The following is a 24548-nucleotide window of genomic DNA, read 5'->3' as shown; positions in this document are numbered from 1 at the left end:
TTCCTGAAGTTTTGTGGCAATAGGATTAACTAAAAGACTGTTATTTAATCAAAGAACATAGTCTTTCAGGTATGTTTTATATTAATATTGAACTGTAATTTTTATACGCCACAAAAGGGAGTCTAGACTAAGTTTAGACACACAACTATATCTTGTACATTCGTTTGAATATCCAATTATTAACCTAATTTGTTCTTTAATTTTTTTAAATTACTTCAAACTACTTGGGTCACAAATTTGATAACTGTTTTCCTTGAAATATAAACAAAACTTTTTTACAGCTCATTCACAGTTTGTGCAAAAGCACAGAATAAAGACTAGACAGTCTAAAGTTAAAGTTAAAGTTCCTACTCTTTAATCTGTGATATAAGTTATAATATGTTAAATATCCTTAGCCTATAAAAAATGGAAAATCTTCTTTGATGAAAAAAATACAGCATCCAACTTTTTTTGAGTTGACTGATGTACAGGTATTCAATTGAAAAATCCACTGTATTAGCCTGTCTTTGTTTCAGTCCAGACTAATGGAGTGATTAAAGACAAAAGAGATCGCATCAGTCATCCGAAAATCGGCATTGAACCTTGTTTTTGGTTGGGGTCCGTAGAGGAAATCTATGCAGTGAGTATATTTTAACTTTTAGCGAATTTCCCTATAGGGAAGTAGCTATTACCGTAGGTGGCACGGTAAAACCTAGGCCCGGGACCGATTTACTTTTTCATTTTGATGTCCCCAGAGGCCAAAAACACCATTCGTTCAAATTTATATATATGTATATATATATATTTATTTATTTATTTGTATATATATATATTTATTTATATGTCCGTGAACGCGATAACTTGAGTAATCTTTGTCCGATTTTGATGAAATTTGGTTTGAAGGTGTAAGGCAAGATAAACTTGAATGAGTTCGCGAACCAGCATGATCGGACCATGGGAACGGGGTTTCCCGGTGGGTTTTATGGGGTAAAAATTGGTTTTTCTAATTTTTGACCCCCAAAACACAACATTACCCAATTTATCCCTAGACCACATTAAAGAGATTAAAACAAATAATTTAGTATATCAAAGTGTTTTTGTACGGTTATTGGTAACGGAGAAAATTCGAAAAATTGTAAATTTCCTATGTTATTCTTATGGAGAATATTGAAAATGTTGTAGATTGTTTGTTTATGGATATACTAGCTGTAACCCGCGGGCTTTGCCCCGTTTAACTTCTTAATTTTCAAGATTATCTCGTTCGCATGGCTCAATCACGTCCTGGTTGAAGTTTGTTCGCTACGCTCACTCACCTTTAGGTTGGAGCTCGTTCGCTACGCTCACTCACCTTTAGGTTGGAGCTCGTTCGCTGCGCTCACTTGCCTTCAGGTTAGCTCGTTCGCTACGCTAACTCGCCTCCAGGTTGAAGTTCGTTCGCTACGCTCACTCACCTTTTGGTTGCAAATTAGCTGTTGTCATAAATTTAAAAGAAATAATAGTGCTGCACCCTGTTGGTAATCCTTGTAACTTTAATGCTATTGAACATCATAGAACAGAACCAACTTGTTTAATTGAAACAGCTGTTAAGATTCAATAATTCCATTTCTCATAAGGTGAACATGGGAAACTCCAGAGCCACTGGGGCGGAGCCCGAAAGGATTTTTGAAATAAGAATATGCCTATATGTTAATCGGGAATGTGAGCTATCATCATGCCAAATTTCAGCCCAATCCGACCAGTATTTTTCGAGTTTACTTTTCCCATACACACATACACACATACAGCAACCACCTCTTTTTTATAATAGTATAGAAGATTTTGATCAAACTAGGTAAATTTATTTATTTTATACTACGGTAAGCTATATTTTACTAAAACACACTTTATTAGTTTCAGTTTCCTTGTGACAGCAAACCTAGGTACTCGTTAAACCTAAATAGATTCAATTGAAAATCATTCAGAGAAATGGAAATTCGCTTATTCGGCAGGTTTGCTGCGGCGGGGGTATTATAACTTTTCAAGCCATGTGATGAATAAACGAAAATTAGCAAACAAGACATTGTTGTAAAAGCTGCGTTGGTAACATGAATAGTTTTAGATATTTTTATAATAATTTTACAAAACGTTCGTAACCAAGTTATGAGATTGACAACAATAAAATAAGCTATTTTACCAGGAAAATATGTTTAGTATAGATTATTTAAAGTGGTTCGTTCGCTTCAACTTCAACACACAGTGTAGCAATCGTTCTGTCTATAAGTACAAAGATTATTCTGAACTCTATTAATGCAGTCACAGTAATAACTTTATGGTTAATAAATATGATTAGTAGCCAAGTGATTATAGTGCTCACCTTCAAATCTAAAGGTTGCTGGTTCGAATCCAGGCGAGATCGTTTCCAGACCCAGATGCCATTTGTCATTGGGCTATGAATTAATTATGCTATCTAACAAAAATGTTGACGTTAGATAGTAACAAGACCAGGGTTTGGACCGTTCCCTTTCAAACGTCAAAAATGCCGCTGGCGTAAAAACACAAAAAAAGAAAAGACGTATAAATCAAAACATCATCGGATGTTGTTTAGACAATTTGTGATTAATTTTTCGTTAAAGTAATAATTTTCAATTTTGACACTAAACCATTTAAATATATTCACATTTTTAGTGCAATCATAGTATAAGAAGTTTTTAGTTGTTTGGTTGGTTTAGTTGACAGGGGCTTAGTTGATTGATAGGATTTTTCCTTAGATAAATCCCGAGGATTTCCTTAATGTGCTGGTTGTAAATAAGTTCTGCTTCAAAAGTAATTCCTGCACAAAATCTTTAATAAACTTTTTGCTAAGAGTTGTGTATATATGTCTGTAAAAATATATAGAATTGTGTAGTTTTATTTCAAACCTTTGTAAAGAATTAATGGTTTTCATAATAGTTATGACAGATATTATCATTACTTTGGAACATAATATCAAAGAGTGTGTGTACTTTATTAAAATAATATGACTATATTAAAGGTGGTTAGGAAATTTAAAAATATACAGGACTATTCAAAAATATGGACCCAACTTTCTTGACTCTATATCTCACTAATCTATAAGTGTAATAAATCGGGCAGACATAAACTTTACAGCATTAAAAGGAGGAGATTTGAACGTTTTTTTTTACCATAGTTCCGTAAACGGCCGAAAAAAATATCGTTAAGTTGGCCATGCAGCATAAGATTTTCTATGTGACACAGATGGCAAAAACTGAGTCTCCTATTACAGTGCAGTGGGCTTTTCTCATCGATTTTGGTATTCAACCACCGACTACAAAAAGCACAACTCCTTGGTTTAGGGAATTTCATGAAATTTGTCCCACAAGAGATGCTGTCTCGTGAGAGGGACGAATATTCGGCTATCGCTTACATGTTTGCCGTGTAGCACAAGGGGGGACACATTGAGCATATTTTAATCGGTAAATAAAACTTTGAAATTTTCTCCAAAGGTGTTAAAGTTATTAGTTTCTGATTAATATTTTTCCAGATAAAAAGTCCCGAAATTGGGTCTATAGTTTGGTATAGCCCTGAATACCCCTTTAAAATAACACTAGCTTTAACATCAATATTACATACACACATTACCAATATTCAAGTCCCAACTAGTCCAACAATACAAAAGTATCATTGACTATAGACCCTTCAAAATTTACATTTTTAAACTCTATGTTGTTTGATGAGTATATTCAGCATGTCATGTCTGCACAAAGCGTGTATTGTGACATTGCGGGTTGTTTTACAAAATGAAGAATTATTGCTGCGCGGCTTAAGACGTAATAACTCCCTCCCTGACAGGACAAGGGTGAAATACGATCTGATGCGGAATTAATTTATCTGGCAACGCTGTGGCTCATTTACAATTGTATGGAGTTGGTGAAATATTGTCGTCAGGGGGTTTGAACTGACTAATTTTGTGTAAAAGAATATTACTAGTGTTTGCCTTTATTCATATTATTTGTTTGTAAGGTTTTTTTTAATTTATGATGATATGTACTTCATTTAAAACGTGCAAAAATGTCCCTACAGATTTTTTTTATTGATTGACTTTATTTTCAATTTGCAATCGTATGTAACTTTTGTAACTAATTCACTAATCAATTTTAATAATGGTAGGCTATTTGGATATTTTCTTGAAATGAGTGTTGTTTCATTAATAAATTACTTATTTAATTTGAGTTGTGGTTTCAATTTGCCAATACAATTTTTAAAATCATAAAATTTTACTGGTACCGTATGCTAGTAATAACGTATGTATGTAAAGATGCTAATTTAAGAGAAAAGAAAGTAAATAACTTTAATTTAATACAATTTTTTACAATATTTTTTTAAATAAAATATTGACGTAAGGTCGTCATCTGCGGGTGAGGATCCAATGATGACATTTCCTTTTTGTATGGCCATGGCAATCCGTTGAACTAGGTAGCTCCTCGTTTTAGAGTAACCTGTTTTTTTCTCAATTAGCTTGCGGACTATTTCATTTACCCAGTTCTTGCCTTCTTTGCACCATGGCAGTTTCCAAATAAGTGCAGTAAATAGGTGTGAAACCATTGAATATATAAATATACAACTCATCAGTTTTAACCAATGGTGAAACTAAATTACCTGCATTATGATTTGCTGTTTCACTCAATATTATGAAAACTTCGAGATTTCTCCGCTAAGATTCTCTCATACAAATTTATAAAGGCTAATACAGTCAACGGATAGTCGAAGTAAATAAAACTCAATTTATTCTCATGTATATACACAATGATGTATGTGACCGACTAAAAATAACAGCTAATTTGAGATAAATTTTCTCTACAAAAATCAAATGGCTATGCTTATGGACACAAAACCAATTTTTTCCAAGCACTGACCACTCTTAACATGATTAAGTGCCAATACAGCTTCAAGACCGCAGACGCGTCAGCACTTTATTCGCACTTGAACCCGTTAAGTGCTATAGCCTATACAAAACATAGGCGGCGCAATAGAGCCTATAAAGCCATAGGCTGGATGGAGGTTTTCTGTTTATGCAAGCAATGCCAGATTGCCTATAAAACTGACTACTCTGTGATCACCGCCGACTGCATGTGTGGAATAAATCTTTATCGCACACTTAAACTAAGTTAGCTTCAAAGGTTGGCAAGAAAAGTAATATTTGTACTTCGAGTTGTAAAAGTGATTTTGACTGATTTATTACTGGCTGACAAGAATCTAAACATTAAGATACTTGAGAGGAAAGAACTATGATGGAAAATATTGACAGTAAATTTACCAACTACTGAGCTCAAATGATTGTGGATATGCTGGATATTTTACCCGTTATTCTCGTACTAAAGTGTCTGGTAACACGAAATAACACTAACTTTTTTTGTTATTCTATCCTACGAATTCATCCAGCTGCGAACCTTAATAGTTTTAGTCAACTCAGATCCCTAGGACAAAGCAAAGTATCCAGATAATAACCAAAATTAACAAGAAATGTAATTTAGAAGTATCAGGATTACTCAAGATGCCCAACGTCCAGGGCTCCAATGTAGTGTGAATGTGATATACGCAAGGACAGCTTCTCCCGCTCAAAGACACCGCCTTTCCCGCCAAAAGTACAGCGAGATGTACAATGGTCGCTAGAGCGTGCTGAGAGTGACGTCTTCATCTCAACAGTTGTCTGAGTTGAGATAGAGACCATTTGACCATTTGAAATGAGCTGGAGAGTGTGATATTTGACTAATTAAAATAAAAGCTACAGGAAAAGGTTTACATTTCTCGAAGAAGGGTATTTTTATGGAATGGAAATCGTATAAGGTCCGAAAGGCTTTTGGTCACGCTGTATATTAAATGTTTCTTAATTATTTCGTTTGTTTGTGTTTCGTGTGTCGTACGACGAATCTTCACACCGTTTAGGTTGAAAAAACTATTGAACACGATTAAGTTCCTGTAAACGTAAAAATAAGTCCATTGTGGAAGAACTACCTAGTAAGAAACATTTAGCGATACATAAGGTAATACATCATTCTATTGCAGTATAAAGTACAGTGACTTTCAGATAGTGGACAGATTAAAATCCAACTTCAAACCTCATAACCTGTTAGATGGTTCCAAATTGAAAACATTCAGGCCTAGCATAAATTATTTTCCCTCAAGACTTTATGACCTTCTACGAAACAAAACTCAAAGGTTAACACACTTTAATCAGTAGAAACTATCGACTCTAACAATTGCCTCACTATAGTATCCAGGTATATCATTAAATTCGGAAATTTCCTCAATGGAACGACGAATTACACTTAAAATTTCACACCACTTCAAACTCGTTTTTATGGCTGCAATATAGTTTCAAAATTGAAAACTAGAACTTACCTCAACAATGTTTTACAATCAAAATTTACAATAGTTAAACGGTTACATGATAAAGTTTCGAAAAACCCCCAAAAGGTCAACACTTAAAACAATTAAATCGGTTGAAACTACCAACTTTAATAACTACTTCAACTATAGCACCCTGGTCTGGTATTACATTTCGAAATTTCCTCGATACAACCTTAAATTACGACACATTTTCACCGTTTCAATCACGTATTGACCCTGATTTGAACTCGGACACTTACCTGTGTTTAGACTAATGATGAAAGTCAATCAGTTTGTTTGGAAATCACTCGTCGGGAATCTATAACCTGTAACTAACTACTGTAAAATGATACAGTATGAGTAGGCGAGGTAGAGATTAGCGAATGGGCGGCTGAATTGAAAATTTGCATAATTGACTGATTATATGTAAACAAAGCTTGTAAACCCGTTCTGATACTAACACCCTCGTTTAGAGTAATTCTGTAGGTGATTGAGCCATAGGTGTGTTGTTGGGTTCAAATATTGCTATTTTAAGTTGGGTTGTCGAATTTGATATTGTAATAGCTGATGAAAAATTAACGTGAAACTGTGGATTAAAGCAGTGGTTTTGAGAAGTGCGAGTAGACTTATTGATATTTACTTGTTTTGATTTTTATTTCATTTCGTTGGAGTGTGCTAATGTCTACAGGTTTCTTCAATATTCTTGGACATATTCCACGATTGGTTCCTTATTGTTCGAATATAATACCAAAATACGATTAATATATTTTTTTCGATCTAGTAAAATATTTTTATCTGGTTATGAAACAACAAATAAAACACTACACACAAACAGGACAGAAAAGTTTATTCACTTGTCTTCAGATAATTCGTAGGAACGATTCACATATAAGGTATGTTAAATCTGTGGCTGAATACAGTTTAAAGGTATGTTCATGTCTGATATACTTAATTTGTAGTTTGCTGCTCTGGAATTACAGTAGAACCTCGATAACAAGACTCCTATGTAGTATTATTAAATAATACTTGTTATCAAGGTTGAGTTCTTATCGAGGTTTGCAATAACATGTTTAGGAGTTAAATAAATTCTAGGAGATTTGAAAATGAGACATGTTATCAGGGGTGACTTGTTCCACTGTATTTATACAGTAAAATTGACTTTATCGGAGTAAAATTTGGTCGACTTCAGCGTAACCCTTGCGTGAAACACTTTTCAAAACAGGTTTCAAAACAGCAAATTAAACCTCATATCATAGTAATATATGATTTTTTTCATACTAGCTTGGTATTTTTGACCGATTTGATCAAATCGATCATTGAACTACAAAATTCTTGGTCAAATGATCTATAGTCTTAAGAAGCAAGCTAAGATGATTCTACTATTGGATAAACATAATCCTTTATAGTTTTATTAACGTTATTAATCATAGGATTTTAATGTATGTAGCCTTTTTTAGTACCACACAAAGTCGTATTGGGTTACTGTCCTCCGGAATGAGGAAACACCGGCTAAAAATATGCAAAATGCCTGGTTAAGTGTGCATATGGTCGTGAAAGGTAGTTTGTGATTATAGGCCAAGATTGTGTGTTACTGTTTGACCTTTTCATGGTCCCAACTAAAAACAGCTGGTATTTAAGCTACAAAACTTCAATAGCATCGAAGGTACCCAAAGCTCATCTACCATTCATATTTTGGTTAAATAACCCTTAGTTTCACCCCCAATAAGAAATGAAAAAAAATTGATAAAAGCATGATTTGAACACATATACGCTGCAGAACTTCTCTGTTCCTCAAGCTGCCAACATAACAAAGACCATGAATTTCTTCATTTAAAACAGCTCAGATGTCCGCGAACAAAACAGTTGAAACATTAATCTTCATCATCATGTCTAGACTTCGCGAAATTAGACAATGAGTTTTTAAAAGACATTTTGTTATTAATTTTAATTATATTATCAACAATTGTTTTGTTATATGCACATGTACTGTGAAGTAGTATCTGTGAAAATTCAATTGAACAATACCACTAAATGGAATAATTCGTATTTCTAAAGTTGTACAGTTATAAAGATTTGTAATTGTGAGGTGTTCTGGCAGTTTCTTATACGTTTTGAACAAATTCAAAATAAATGGGGCATTTGAATATAAACGCTCGTAATTATGGATAAATATGGATAAAGTTTATACAAATTTGACGAATATCCTTATTTTCCTAAAAGAGAAAAAGTTGATAAACTTCCAAACTTAAAGTTTACTTATAGAATGAAAATGTGGAACAGAAGTACGGACAGTTAAATAATATTAATAACAACGCGGATTTACCTTTTGATTTATTTCACAAGGAAGTAAATAGTCCACACAGAAAACTTTACATGGGTAATAAACTTTTTATAAGGTACTAAAATATAATAAGGTAAAATCATCTATATTACTTATTTAATACGCAAGCAGGATTTTTGTGACGATTACTCCTCCGAAACTACGGCACCGATTGACATGTTTTTGGTCTCATTGGAAAGAGCGTAACGTGAAGTTGTGCAGGAAACTTTATTTTTAGGGAAATAATTAGAGAGTTAGGCCCTGGGACCCTTTAAAGTTTTGTATTTCTCCATAAGATTAACATGGGAAACAAAATTGTTATGAAACTCCAGCTATTGTCAGAAATTAAAAGTGAGAAGAAGAACATAATGTTAATTGTTAATTGTATACAGTCAATAAGTTTGCTAATTTAACAGTTTGCTACACACATTTACTGACTTGGTTTAAATGAAATGTTTACTATTTGAATTTGGGTTGGCTTAAATATTACAATGGAAAAAAGCGAGAGAGCCTGGATTAATTGATATACTAAAAAGAAAACTGAATTAGGCTAACACTGTGCTGCATTTCTTAGTAATCATTGAAAGAGCCGATTTGCAAACTATGGAAACATTGGAAAGTCATAGAACATCATCAAGGAGAAGAAATAGAAATGTTTTTTTTTAGAATTTATAATCGTTATTATGGACAATTTAATGCGGCTATGAGTAAGGCTATTTGTAAAAAAACACTAAAAAACAAAATCAGCTTGATAAAAAAAAACAAAAATGATAAGATATTTACAAGAAATTGGGATTATATCGATCTTTTGTATACATCATGAGTATTTCCAAAATCTTTGAGTAGAATCTTTTAAAGTCATCAGAAATTATGACTGTTATTTGTTTTAAAATAACACTGTTATACTTAGCAATTGCTCGAATTCGAGCAACAGGGACACTAGTGTTTAGTTAATCCATCATAATAAAAGTGGCCTAAACATGCGACAGATAGTTTTAACATCGGTTAAATTGTCAAATATAACCTTAATAAAGACTGATGTTAATAATAATAAAACAATTAACTATACATTTTTCACTAACATTGCTTTCACTTGAAATAATATTATTTCGTACATAAACATTAAATTAGCTTTTAAATATTTAAAAACTGGAAATTAATAATATATTACAAATGTAAAATATATTTTATGTTTACCTTCATTACCTTGCTGCAGTTAACCTATACATTTTCTATTAGTTTTTTGATCAAATATTAATGACATATAATCAAAATTGAAATACTTAAATAATGTTTATATTGAAAAACTGGAAAATTGGGTATTTTTTTCTATGTTATAAATATTGACCAGCCTTGTACACGTTACAAGAGGTAACCAAAAATATTATAACAGACATTTATTACATCAGGTCTTAAACAATACACATTTCCGATCAATTTAGTTAAATTAAATCACATTACCACAAAGCATAACAAGATACAAAACTACTCACATCCAACTTCCGAAGTTCTGTTTCGAAGCAGAAGAGACCAACTCTGTGATGACCAGTAAAATCCAAAAGCACCAAAATATTTTCCACATTTTGTATTTCAAATTCACATATTCCGGAACACTAAACAGCACCAAACGTAATAACTATCATAATGGAAATCACTGTTTATAGTACGATAACATCTTGAATTAATTTTAAGTCAAGTATGGAGTTGAAAACTGATGAATTTATTTTGTGATCGATGTTTTGGTAAAATAAAATAAATTTTTAGTTTATCGGAATATTTCGCGTATGACGTGCGTGTTACGAGCGGATAAGTTTCACGGACGACGCGCTCTCTAGCGGTGCCGCGGCGCAACTGAGCTAGTGGTTGCGTCGGTTCTTGGGGGGACTTGTTTTTGGTCCTTCGCAGCCTCCAGCAACGCCGCCAGCGCCCCTCCTGCTTACCCCTGTTACTAAAACCACCCCTTTACCCCCTAACTATATTAGCCCATTAGTATTCCTTAATACATTACTGGACATAATTTTACTCGCTTGTTAATTTATACTTGCTAAAGACATTTATTTTCTCTTAAAAACTGTTCTTGATTACATTATTGTTGATTTTTAACCATGATTTTACACTCGTATTCCGTCAGTTGACTCCACTTAACCACTAAAACGCATTTCTTGAAATAGTTTCTCTTAGACTAAATGTTTGTATGGTTGTATCCCATACACAGTATGTTTCCTTGATAAAATATCTTTTATCTGTACAAAACACTCCTTACCTCCTAATTATGCTTGGTCCATTAGTAAAGTCTCCTTATTTGTTTAGCATTTCACTTCCTTACTTAAAAGCATCTTTCCAACTAAAAACATTAATTATCGCTCAAATAATACTACTACTTAAAATTATACACTCTTACATACTTAAATTCCTCATTCACCTTTACTGAACAAAATACTACGAAAACATGAAGCAGTGCATAAAAATACTTCATTTTCAACAACATTGTACCATTATTAATTGACAAGTCACTACCGATCATTAAACTGTCGGTAATGCAGTATATGTCTAAAAATGATAGGAACAAATGTTGGGCCATGATTGACACGAGATCATTACCGATTTTCAACCTGTCGGTAAAGCAGTACAAACAATTCCAGGACTCCTTTGAAACAAGGTTGCGTCATGATTGGAACAGTTGCCGACCGGTGGCTGTCGGTCACGCAGTACATACAATACAACAACATTTCAGCCTGTTCATTAACCGAGAGTGAAGACTCTAGGCATCACAGTGTATTAGCATACAATCGACACGCAGAGTCCGAGACAGGAACGATGGAACTGAAACGCAGCGTTCCTGTCTCACGACAGCGGTAACTAGGTCTGTGGAACTGTGGAATTGGAATAATTGGCGTGACTGTGAAGCGTTGCCATTGGTCTGTGAAATATGAAATGTCTAGTAGAAACCTGGGTAATAAGTTGTTTTAACATCTTGTAAGTTAAAAATTGAAATTACCGTGCTTGTGATGTAGATGTGAGGAACTATTGTGGTAGGACAGGAACAATGGAACCGAAACAAACGTTCCTGTCTCATGTCCAAATGGGTCTGTGGATCTACGGAATTGGGATAATTGTGTTTCTTCTTCACTTTGATAATGCTTGCAATCAGTATGAGATATTTAATTGAAAGAAGTTCATGAGTCCATCGCACATTTCCGTATCTTATGTCTACTGTTGCCGACATAGTTACCAGAGCTACGCCGCCTACATAGGGACATGCTTGTTTAAGCTAAATATGAATGCAAGGCCAGTGCTAAATGTAGTGAGGTGATATGCGTAGCTTTCACTGATGACTGCTTGTTTTATTTTGCCAGGAACATATTGTATGACCTACGGTCAAGGATCTAGTTATGATCAATCAAGAGCTACTTACCTTTCCCAGGATTGAGCCGTTGACATTTTAATCGTAAGTCAAACACCACCTTCTGTCAGTCACTGAGCTAAGGGAGGAGTTGTAATCTTTGGCTATCGTTCACTACCGTGACTTAGACGATCAGTTTTCAACGTAAAACTTGTAGCCAGATTCGGAAAGAAAAATAACTGAACTTTCAGACCTGAACACTATGATGCGTATTTACACCTGAACGTGATAAAGAGATGTAATATCACAGTAGTATGCCTTTTCTAGCTTTTTGAGTGACAAAACCCGACGGGTTCATTAAGGCAGCGCCATTTATTCAAAATCCTAACATTAAGGCCAGTTGGGTAAAGGTTTGAGCCATCATAAAGCTGACCTTTATAAGGATAAAGCTGACTATCTTAGAGGTTACGTTTGTAGTTTGGTTAATTACTGACTAGTTGTTTCTTAGGCCAAGAACATTTGTTAAAGGTCAAAACACAGTTCATGCCATAACGAATATACCAACATTTCTCAGAATCAAACTGGTTTTCCATATTCATCATATTACTTATTACAGAATCAAATTAGGCACCTAGAGTCACTCTAATGTCCATTCGTTCAATATAGTCAATTACAATGCGACTTTCAACAAGTAAAAATAATTGTAAAATAATCGATTAAGATATTGAAGAAAAAAGCAACGCCACGAGCGTGTCACCCTGTGGAACTCCAACACAAGACATCGGCGCGACAGAAATCTTTGATCTTAGACCCGTAAACCAAGGTGTCCCCTCATAACTGTCGTTTAACGCTTTAAGCCACACAGTTAGCTATTTATATGGGAGCTAATTTGGCCGAATTCGAGTTTGAAGCCTCTGAGCGTTGAGACGACTTGGTTTTCTGGTTCAACCCGATTTATCTTTATGGAGCAGGTGTTTTTGGCCAAACGTTTGGGAGTCGTTAAATCGAACTCATTTTCGCTCGCCTTATCGCCGGAGAATTAAAAGTGCTTGTTTGAAGCATTTTGAGATAACTGCCGATAATGGAACACCCATTGAACCCATTGAAGTGGAGGGTGAAATTGTTTTCGTAGTATTTAGTTTATAAAGTACAACGTTACTTTTAATTTTTTTTTGCGTTTTTAATTCATCATCCGCACACACATTGAACATAGGATTTAAAGGAATATTCTCATTTCAGTCATGTCAATAATTTATCACCACGTCCAAAATTTCGTTCACGAAGAAAATTTATCTGAAACCGTGAAAATTGGTAATGTTCACATCAATTAACTCATTCATATTCTTTCTTAAATCCACAATGCCTTGTACGTGTTTGAGTGTTTGTACACCATTCGAAGTTGTATGATTTTTTGTAAGGGGCTGTTTGAAGTGTCTTGTAACTATATCACTTCGAAATATTGTTAGATAGCGTCATTAATAGTCCAAATAATCAATTAATTGCATCTGAAAACAATCCACTTAGGTGAGCTCTACAATTAATTGTCAGTTAATTATGATTACAAAACTAAATAAACATATTGACCTCTTCATTGAGCTGGAGTAATCTTATAATTTGTATTGAGAACTTCGATTACAGATCATTTCACGGGCATGGTTTATTGTGTGGATATTTGTTCTACATTTTCTCGTAATCTTACTACCCTTTCATGATGAGCATTAGGTAACAGATCATGAGCTTTGAATATAATTGATTTTCAACCCAACGTACTTTTACTTAATTTTCAACTAACTCATCCTCTCAAACCAAATCAGCTAGCTAAATTTTTATTCAAAACGTTTAATCTCCGCGCAATTCTTGCTTTTTCCGATGTGATTGAAGCAAAAAAGCAACGCCACAAGCGTGTCACCCTGTGGAACTCCAACACAAGACATTGGCGCGACATCGATTGCATGTTTGAACACGTAATGCACAGTCAATGTGTTATAGTAGTTTTTCTAACAGGTTGACTCAGTAGATGCACCGACAATGCCCAAGGAAGCCTCTATAGTCCAAGGTTCGCAGTTTTCAGTCGCCAGTGTCCGGCGAAGCTCGAAGGACAAAGTGACTATCAGGATTCGATCAGACAAGAGTCTAGGGACGCGAAACAATCGATCGTATATCTAGATGAAGTAGCGGTAATGGCGTCCCTTCAACTGGTAAGGATTCAAACCTGTATCTCATAGTGTACCACATCAAACTGCACCTTACTCATGAATAGTGGTACTTTTGATTACAAACTCGCCGAAAATCTTTGTATGAATATGAATCAAATTATTAACATTTAATTTTCACACGATTATTATAGGCTACGATTCAAACAGTGATGTAGACTCTCATGCAAAAGTAGGTGGAACTTAGTTATAATCAGCGTTAACAAGAAAGGTTATCAATAAAATTCCAGGATGATTTACGAAGACGATTTCACTAATGAAACCAACGTCTAAAAAATAACACCAAGTTTCATAAAAACTAGTCATCCCAACCAAACAAGACAGGATGAGGTTTTGGCTATAAAAGTCTCTTAAACACGTCCTGAACGAGACTCGCGGTCTTTATTTTCAAAAGTAAATTGGCTTCTGGACTTCAGAGTTGGTCACAGTCTGTAAGATTTTAGTTGACATGAACCACGAGGTTCTTCTACCTTTCTGTGTAAGATTTGCAGAGTTTTTTTTTTTTTTTTTTTTTTTTGTTAGTCAACAGACTTTCAGCATGTGATAAGACTTTGTATCAAAAATATTGCGTTACCGATATATTTACGTCATAATTGGTTAGTATAATGGATTTGAAAACTGGATTATTATGACGATAAATAATTGGAACGTCTGGTAATAATTTGTTCATTTAATGCATTGAATTAAGGTCTTGAGTCAGTGTAGTCTCGTTGATTGTTTATATGTTAAGTTACAAGAGAAATATCTTCTACATAAACCTCTTGAGCTGAATATAGTGAAAATCAGAGGTAGGGCCTATACACCTTAAACAATGTGTTAAGCCTGTACCTGCATGTTACTCAGATCAATGCAATACGACTAGCATGTATTAAATATAATAAGTAGAACAGAAAATGTTCAGCTACTACAAATGTTAAGAAACAAAAAATCTGTTTGGTAATTGTCTTGAAGAATATTTTTTCCCAAAAATTACCCTTTCAACAACAAAATATGTCCCCAGCCAATGGTGTCAAATCTACTAAACACATATGTAAATAACAAAATGTTGTCTTTATAGACACACCGGCAGACAACTTTTACTGGGGATTTTAAATACGGTACGTGGTTAAAGTCAATGATTAAATTATTTTAAATCACTGAAAACTAAGTCACCTAATCAGTAATCGAATAATCGGTTGTAATCGATACTGAAAGTAGTCGTTGGTCAAACGTAACACTCTGTCTGTAGGCAGGGAAGTACTTTCCCGTGTAGCCTCGAAGTACTGTCTGAAGAATGCTGGAGGAATCCAGCCACAAGATAAATAAATTAAATCCCATTCCTCTTGTTTTTGTTGGAAGGCATTCTTTTGTTTATCTTATTGATATTTCGTGTACTGCTCTTTTAGGTAATGAAATATATTAGTGGTATTCAAAGTTTGGGAGAATAAAGCTGTTAAAACCTATGTTGGATTCAGACTAACTGGTTTATTCAGAAATACTGGTTTTATTTAGCTTTTCAAGTATTTCATTGTAGAGTATTGGATTCTGCAGATAGAATAAAATTTTGTCATGTTATTATGTAGTTGAAGCTGTAATAATATAGTATGCATAGGAATCGTATACTGTAGAAACACTACACCTCACCTTTTTGTAATAAATACTGTTTTTTTTTTTACTAAACTACTTCAAAATAAGCTGCAACGTAAAAACAATCACTCCACGATGTCGTCAACAAAGTATGATAAAATCTAGCTCAATAAAAAAATTATAAACAGAATTATAAACAACTTTTTTTTTAATGAAGCATTAACATATTTTAACCTCAAACTTTTTTCCATCAGATAGACGAAAAATAAACTCAACCGGTTGTAATGAATCGTTTATAATACCCCTAGTAAATTTATTTAGTTACAAAAGAACATATGTTCAATAATTGTCACACTTTTAAGAAGCACAAAAAACACCATTGACTATTTTTCGGAGGTTCACATCGTCATCCATAGAAACATACTCAAGAGAAACATTGATTATACTTCCCCGTGACTTGGAAGATGCATAATCAATGATTGAACCTCCATTAGACCCAAGATGTCAGTGATGCCAACTGTCAATAGATAAACCCTACAAAGGCGCGGTTTATAGACTTGATAATTGACAACACTGCTTGGTTAACATGCGTTTTTACTCAGCTCTAACTGCAATTCTTTCTCACGTGAATGTGATGTGGGTTCTTTTAACTTTAATGCAAAGATTGGTGGTTTACAATTTAAATATCCCTTTGGTTATTTATGACCTCCTTGATTTATTGATATAATATAATTGATAGCAGAGATATTTTAAAAACAGAGTAGCTTTGTTCAATTTTGTATATTGTTCTTTATTGTGACACTGGTTGAGCAGTATTGTTGACTTTTTTACTGAAGAAGACATCCCTTCTAAATGGATCATTAGTCTATTTTCTATTCAATTGGATCCGTCATGTCAAGTGCTGTTTAAGTGTCAAAATTACATTTTCTCTTGTAATTGTTGTTACTGTGATATTTTATTTGGTATAAAAAATACTACAGATTTACAGATTTTTTTTTACAGATTTTTTGTCAGTTCGACTTTGATAATAAGTTGGGGATTCGACAGGAATCTAAACTTACATCAGCGCTCTCAGTGGCTCTATTCGACTACGTTAATTTTCATTACAAAACTGGCACCAAATTTAACATGGGAATGGAAAGTCTAGTTGTGTCCAAAGCCAACGGTGTAATACTTCATGCTTTTACTACATTCGCCTGAGGCGAACAGATGAATGTGGTCAGCTGATATTAAACTCACATAAAATCAATCAGCTGTTCCAAAGACCAGCTGTTTCACCACGGAAGGTGCAATCTGTGCGTCATCGATAGATTCATGTGGCAGATTATATGGAAATGGTGATGTTGGTAATATTTGCCCTCGGCGAGTTACTTACTTACTGAAATAAATCTTCAGTCACGATTTATTAATTTCTATTTTGGCTTTTCGAAATTCTAACAATGTTACAAGTATTATAATATCAGAAATATTTTTTTTAGAAATATTTTTTTACTTCATTATCAAGCTGAAATAGTGGAAATCTTATTAGGCTCAGGAGAACTTGGCTACTAATTTTACTTAAAATCTAAGGCTCTTTGAATTATTTTAGATGTTTGTTGTATAACTCCGGACTGCAACATGCAAAACGAATCCTTTTAGAATCAAGATAAATGAGGAAATGTGTGTGTGTGTCTCAGTACTCCTTGAGGAAGAGATATTCTGAAGACAGGTTACCACTTACTAGTACCTTTGTCACAGAGGTACCTGGCTCTCCAGACATGAGTGATACTCTGCTAACCTAACCTAACCTAACCCAACCAAACCTAAACATCTCACGAGTAGTGTAGAATAATACCCAGTCAGCACTCAGCAGACAGCTTGCCACCAGTTACACCTGATTGTACTACTCACAGTCAAGCATTAAAGTTCCTCACCTCCTAACCTAGCCCAACCTAACTTAACAGACTCACGAGAAGTGTCCAATACCCAGTCAGCATTCAGCAGACAGCTTGCCGCCAGTTACACCAGTTTTACTACTCATAGCCAAGTAGTGAAAGTTCACCTCACCTAACATAACTTAACCTAACCTAACTAAACAAACTCACGAGAAGTGTACAATACCCAGTCAGCATTCAGCAGACAGCTTGCCGCCAGTTACACCTGATTGTACTCCTCAGAGTCAACATTAAAGTTCCTCACCTCGCCTAACATAACCTAACCTCACCTAACCTGACCTAACTAACCTAACCTAACCCAACCTAACTTAACAAACTCACGAGAAGTGTACAATACCCAGTCAGCATTCTGCAGACAGCTTGCCGCCAGTTACACCTGGTCTTACTACTCAAGTCAAGTAGTGAAAGTTCCTCACCTTGATATTTACAACAGCCTAGACTTCACATTCCTTGATGAATGTGAGACCAGATCATGTTTTGGCTGACAGCGATTTTTGTTTCGTTTAAAGATTTTATCTAGGTTAATCTCTTTCCTTTCGTGCTACACCAATTGGGTCAAAAGCCTCTAGTTAACTGCTTAAAATAATATACGATTTATGTGATACGGCAAACCGGATTGCTTAATTTGTTACGGTTGTAGTCGGTTTATCTTTAAAATAACCAAGTACCTTTGTTTAGGTGATGAACCGGTTTTTATGCTATAAGTGATTGTTGAAATATATTAATTAATTAAAGCGTAGATTGATCAAAAAATGACATCTATGAATTTGGGATGTATAGTCCTATACAGTGATCTCTGGGCTGTTGATGTGATGTTGAAAAATATTAGTGGATTCTTATCAGCATCACTAGGGATGCATAATATTGATGTTTCCAAATAAAGATTTTTTTTTCTTTTAATCCCCAAAAATTCTCTTATATTTGTCCGTAAAAATTCGTTACTAAAAATTTCGAACTAAAATAACATAACTTGTAAATAAATCAAACAAAAATCCGGATACCAAATACGATATAGAAAAAAACAGAACCCTAAAAGTTTACATTAAAATATATATATATATTCTGTATTCTTTCAGTTTTCAAGCAATCATGTTAAGGAAAATATTCGTCATCGCAAGGATAAGTTATGGAACTTCACCCCCATAAATCTGCTGTCACTTTAGCCTAAAGAACGGGCAAACGCGAACCAGTTCTGAAAATGCACAGCATCATGTTTTATAAAAGAAGTTCAATCGTAAATTGATGTATCATTTCAAATTTTACGAATATTTTCTTAGCAACCATTACTTATTAACAAACTTTCCGATTTTTGTAGATTTTAATTGGGTTCAAACGACTAAATAAACATTATAATATTGTAGTAAGTTTGGAACCAAAGATGTATGCATAACCAGATAGAACTTATCATAACACATATATTAACTTTTTTCTTGTATATAAAATGCCATTTGATTATCTTTGCGTTTCTTTTTTAGGTTATGTCATTTGCTTACCGGTGGATAATGTACCGGATCCGTGGTTGTGGTTGGTGTAGAAAAAACAACTAACTGTGAAATCAGCTGATTGGCGAGCAGGTATGACACATTCGCACTCTAGAGCGTTAAGGGTGTTTGGTCGCAAATTTTCATGTCTGATTTTTTGTTATTGTTTAATTGTACTAAAAATTAAAGATACAAATATATAAGAAAACATGTTTTATTTTGAATATTAAGCGAGATATGGAGCTTGAAAGTAGTAAATTTTTAATCTTTGGTACCAGTTCACAGGGAGAATGGGTAATGCGATTCTCACCAAAATTTGCATTCAGGTGTGGAAAAATAAGATAATAATCACTAGCTATTTAAAATTAAAAAATTAAAAAAAAATTTATTTTTTATTTTTTATAAATTTTTTTAAAAATTAAAAAAATTTTTTTTTAAAAAATTTAAAAATAGCTCTTTGTTTTTGGGAAAAATGTATCTGTATGTTAGAATAAAAAAAAATGTGATATGTTAACTCGTTTGGGCTGTGAATTCGTACCTTTGATGCCTTGCGCTGTCGGAGCACTACTCGTTGAGAGTTTGTACACTAACACCGGGGCTTTAGAATACTTTAACATCACGTAATTATTAACATCCTTTAACATTGAAAGAATACGTTTATCGTTGTATTCTAAAGCCCCGGTGTTAGTGTACACACTCTCAACGAGTAGTGCTCCGACAGCGCAAGGCATCAAAGGTACGAATTCACAGCCCAAACGGGTTAACATATCACATTTTTTTTTATTCCAACATACAGATACATTTTTCCCAAAAACAAAGAGCTATTTTTAAATTTTTTTAAATTTTTTTTTAATTTTTTAAAAAATTTATAAAAAAATAAAAAAAAAAATTTTTTTTATTTTTTTTATTTTAAATAGCTAGTGATTATTATCTTATTTTTCCACACCTGAATGCAAATTTTGGTGAGAATCGCATTACCCATTCTCCCTGTGAACTGGTACCAAAGATTAAAAATTTACTACTTTCAAGCTCCATATCTCGCTTAATATTCAAAATAAATATTTTTTTCTTATATATTTGTATCTCTAATTTTTAGTACAATTGAACAATAACAAAAAATAAGACATCAAATTTTTGACCAAACACCCTTAATGAGTTATTTTGCGTATTGTTTACTGTGTGGCAATGTGACCATTTCTATGCAGTGGTAGAAGAAATGTTTACTTTTCAAGTAATCTTAAATAACAAACAATTTAGTGTATTAAACATTGTTTTTTTTTTTTTTTTATAATATAAGTGAGTTCTTTCTAGAGCTATTGAGGAGAACTATAGAAATCCAGAAGGATAAAAAATTATCTAAGTTTAAACAATATTATAATAATTTATAATAATTGAATGCCAACTAGCTATGTACATTACCAACGTCAAAACAATGCATTGTCTCTCATGTGATCTCCTAAGATAATTATTATATTAATTAGGTACTGTAAATGGACATTAACAAGTATATTAATTTTATTGATAAGAAATTAATTGATTGAGATTTTAAAATATCGACCAGGAAAATATCACTTTTACTTTTTTTCGTATAAACAAACCTCCCTATTAGTTAGTTGTTATCATCCGGTGTAGATAAAAATAATATTTTCCTCCTATCATGAACCCCTGTAGATTTAATATTTCTCAATAGACCTAATTTACATTTTAATACTATTTTGGATTAGCTCTTGTCCCGCGTATGGTGAAACTGTTGTATATTGATAATCAAATCTAGAAATATTACAAAGTACGGAAAGGACAGAAGATAAATTGAAAACAAGTTGAGTTCGACGACAGCCCTCCCCCTCCCTTTTACAAGATTTGTGAAGCGTCTCTTGTATTTTTTATCCAGCGACGTAAGATATTTATGGGGTGGAGAGTCGTAGTTTATTTCAATCTTTTAATGGAATCAACTTGTTTCTTGTTTTACCAACTGATCTTTTGTGTAAGTAATTCAATTGTCATTTTAGCATGTTTAAAAGTTCAAGGCTTGATTTCGTGTGTTTTGCTATTTTAAAATTTAAGTTGACCTTGGTTTAGAATTATGTCACTTGAAGCACAGACAATATAATACTGGTTTCCGTAGTCTGTGCTTGAAGTATTTTAGCTTTATTATTGAAGGATATCTTATGTTAAACAAGTTTATACAAAACTTATCACAGCTAGTCAGCCCATACTACTGGACCGAATTACACGTGGGTTGTACCAAAAGAAAGGTTATCGGTTCTATATGTGCAGGTTTTATTTGTATTTCAAAAATATTTATGTTAATTGGGTCAAAAATTGAATTTAAACTTTCCTTTTGGAGATTTAACATGGGGTTAGTTCTATATATTAATAGACAAGCATGTTTATTTACAACCTTTTTCTCAGATCCTGTGCATAGCAGGGAAAATCACTGTTAGAAAGATATTTGCCTGTAGATGTGCAGAATCCCTTTATAAATTAAAATAGGCTTAAAAATAAGCACAAAATATGATTTTTTTTTCAAACCCTTATGGGCCTTATGAGTTGCCATGTAGGGGACGAAATAACAACAACATATAAACAGAAAATCAAAACAAATGGAAGAAATTCCAACCACATGTTTATTTAAAGCGAGGGGGTGAACAAGGGAAGGTTACACAATACCAAAGACAAATAGAATAAATATTTGTCTATGACAATACATACTTCTGGCCGAGTATTTGACCACGGGTCATAAAAATCTAATAAGGGAACAGGGTAGAACAATGAACACCCAACATACATTACACAATGGATTTTTTATACTGTAACATTAAAATATCGAAAGTCAATTGAGTATGCAGGCGGATAAGCTAGGTCCGCTCAACAGCTTATTAATTTGATTGACAAAGATTTGAGTTTGAGGTCAGGTTTTAAGGTTACGAAGGCAATTTGAAGTGAGCTTGAGCTTTCCATAACGAGCGAAGTCATAACGTCAAATAACCAGTGATAATCGTCGTATTTCCTTCAGCAACCACAGACCACAACATACGGGCACCATGTCGTGGTTGAAGTTTAAATGTCTTTGGTAGATTTTCAAGTGTAACAGCCTATAAGCGGCAGATGATTGGGTATCTTGTGATTTTTAGGGATTATTTCCGTGTTTGGGTCAAAAATATTTCGCTGTGAAACTGTTCACTTTTGAGAGGAAACACTGAAACTACTTTCCTTAAATAGCAAAATATTAGGGCGGTGCCAGTTGCCAACGATGTCTAATTTAAATATTCAAATTTCAAACTACAGCCTAAACCGTTCAAGATATTTTTACGACAGTTGGTATACAATTTTAAGAAGCCATAACAAGTTTAATATCTTAAAAATATTTTATCCTACAGTCCCTCGACAAAGCACAGAAAGCCTTACTTTGGTGCACAGTTTTTACTTTAGGGCACACCAGTATTCCAACCAAACACAAAACAGCGTGCTTATATTACTGTATACACGTAATCCTTGTACGCTTGAAAATAAGTTGGCAACAATTAAATATACTAAGATTACGATCAGCTGGTGCAGCGTTTCCCATTTCGTTTAATGTACAACCTAACCTAAAAACGTATTGTACAGTGTTTGAAAGACTAATTATTTATATGTTTTATAGTCACTTTAGACAAAATATAATGTGTAACACGAGTGCAAACTGCCTTTGCCCACTAGTTACACAAATAACTATCGTTTCAAAATGACGGCCGATTTAATTTCGCAACATGAATTACTCATAGTAAATGGATGATCACGATTTTTCTTAGTAAAGTTACAAAAATTAAAATTGCCGTAATATTGAAACAAAAAATATGTTTGAATTGTTTATCTCCTGCTAAACCCCTTTTTCTTCAAATTGTTTACCAGATTTCATGGATACATCTTAAATAGTTTTTAAGTTAAATTTTAAACACAAAAAAAATTACGGATATCTTGCGAAAATAGGTTTAAAAAAATTATATCCTTGATTTTTGCTTTTTTATTAACTCATTTAACATTTTCCTAATTTTGTCTACTTACTTACGAGACACGCTGTATAAATCTCAGGATCAAGCCTAAAACCTTTTGATTGTCAGGTGAGCCACTCATCTTTACCAAAGGCCACTTTAAGGATTTCTTATAATTTACCTAAGAAACGGTGCTAACTGTGATACTATTTTTGTTTAGTACGAAGCACAGATGGAATGTTGTCAAAGTTATATAGCAGCCTCCAATTGACCGATAGCCACAGATGGCCAACACTGCAAGGATGGATATGGCTTTTTCATTGGCCGTAAAATAACTTGCAATAATCATCGCCCCAGGGCATAAACTGAAATGGTTACACTTGCTTTCAATTGGTAAGCTAGGAATAACTACTAATAACACCCTTGATCACTAGGATGGTCCATAGCCAATGGCTGCAACAAAACTGCACCATAGTATGCTATACCACCATAGTATATGCTATGCACCATAGTATATTACGTTACTAGTCCTGAAAATAAGTGTTTACCGGACTAGTGCGGTTGTTCCCGTGCGAGACGAAGTCGAGTACGGGATTACCATACGAGTCCGGTAAACACTTATTTTCAGGACGTTAATACTAATAAGAAAAATTTAACGCTTCTATCATCAATCATATGTTGGGTTTAACTTGGACGAAATTAGTTTGTAAAACGGCTACGAGGCTTCATCCAAAGATTTCCAACGATAAAAAAATAATTGCAAACGCAAAGATTGTGACAGCACACACTACCTATTGGATAAAACAGAAACTACGAGTGTCGGTAACACAGTATGAGCGTAGTTGCTGTACTCGTTCATAGACTTCGCACCTAGCGTTGTTATTATTCGTCCCTACAGAAAACACGTTTATTCATACGAAAAATGAATTCAGTACGATCGTGGTAATAAAAAAACGTTTTGTTTTTTAATAATTGAAATGTTAATAATGTGATTTAAGAGTGTATAAGAATATGGATAGCAACTTTCGATTTGTTAAGGTGTCTTATTGGCTTATTTATCTAATTTGTAACTTCCATTCTTATTTTTATTATTTTCACGAATAATTAATTTAGTTTCCCTCTTTTATTTAGACGAGGCCTTGCAGTGTTTTATAATACCATCACACCATTCTTACACCGAGTCTAGGCAGAAAAACTACTTTCATATATTTAATTGTTTGCTCATTTTTAACCCATCCATATGAAATTTCCTTAGCAATAAATGGATGAGCCAAAAGCCAGACATTTTTTCATCAAAAAATGTTATTTTCTGAATTTACTAGCAAATATCGATAAAGAAGGTGATATTTTAATAGATATTGCGTGTTTAACATAG

At 33.6% G+C, this 24548-nt stretch overlaps 1 protein-coding gene across 1 annotated transcript in view; it reads right to left on the bottom strand.

Moving 5' to 3' along the window:
- Nucleotides 1–10341, bottom strand: part of LOC128996373 (protein Wnt-5b-like) — a 97598-nt gene extending 87257 nt beyond the window's left edge. The window contains exon 1 of the mRNA XM_054421669.1: nucleotides 10159–10341. Coding sequence (XP_054277644.1) covers nucleotides 10159–10247 — 89 coding nt within the window. The 5' untranslated portion in view covers nucleotides 10248–10341. The remainder of the gene's footprint in view (nucleotides 1–10158) is intronic.
- Between the last annotated feature and the right edge of the window lie 14207 nt (nucleotides 10342–24548).

Source organism: Macrosteles quadrilineatus, unplaced genomic scaffold (genome assembly GCF_028750875.1).
Source record: "Macrosteles quadrilineatus isolate MER2022 unplaced genomic scaffold, UCM_ALF_1.0 Scaffold_6__1_contigs__length_79288215, whole genome shotgun sequence".
NCBI lineage: Eukaryota > Metazoa > Arthropoda > Insecta > Hemiptera > Cicadellidae > Macrosteles > Macrosteles quadrilineatus.
Note: the sequence above shows the minus strand (reverse complement) of the source record. Positions and strands in the feature narration are given on the sequence as shown.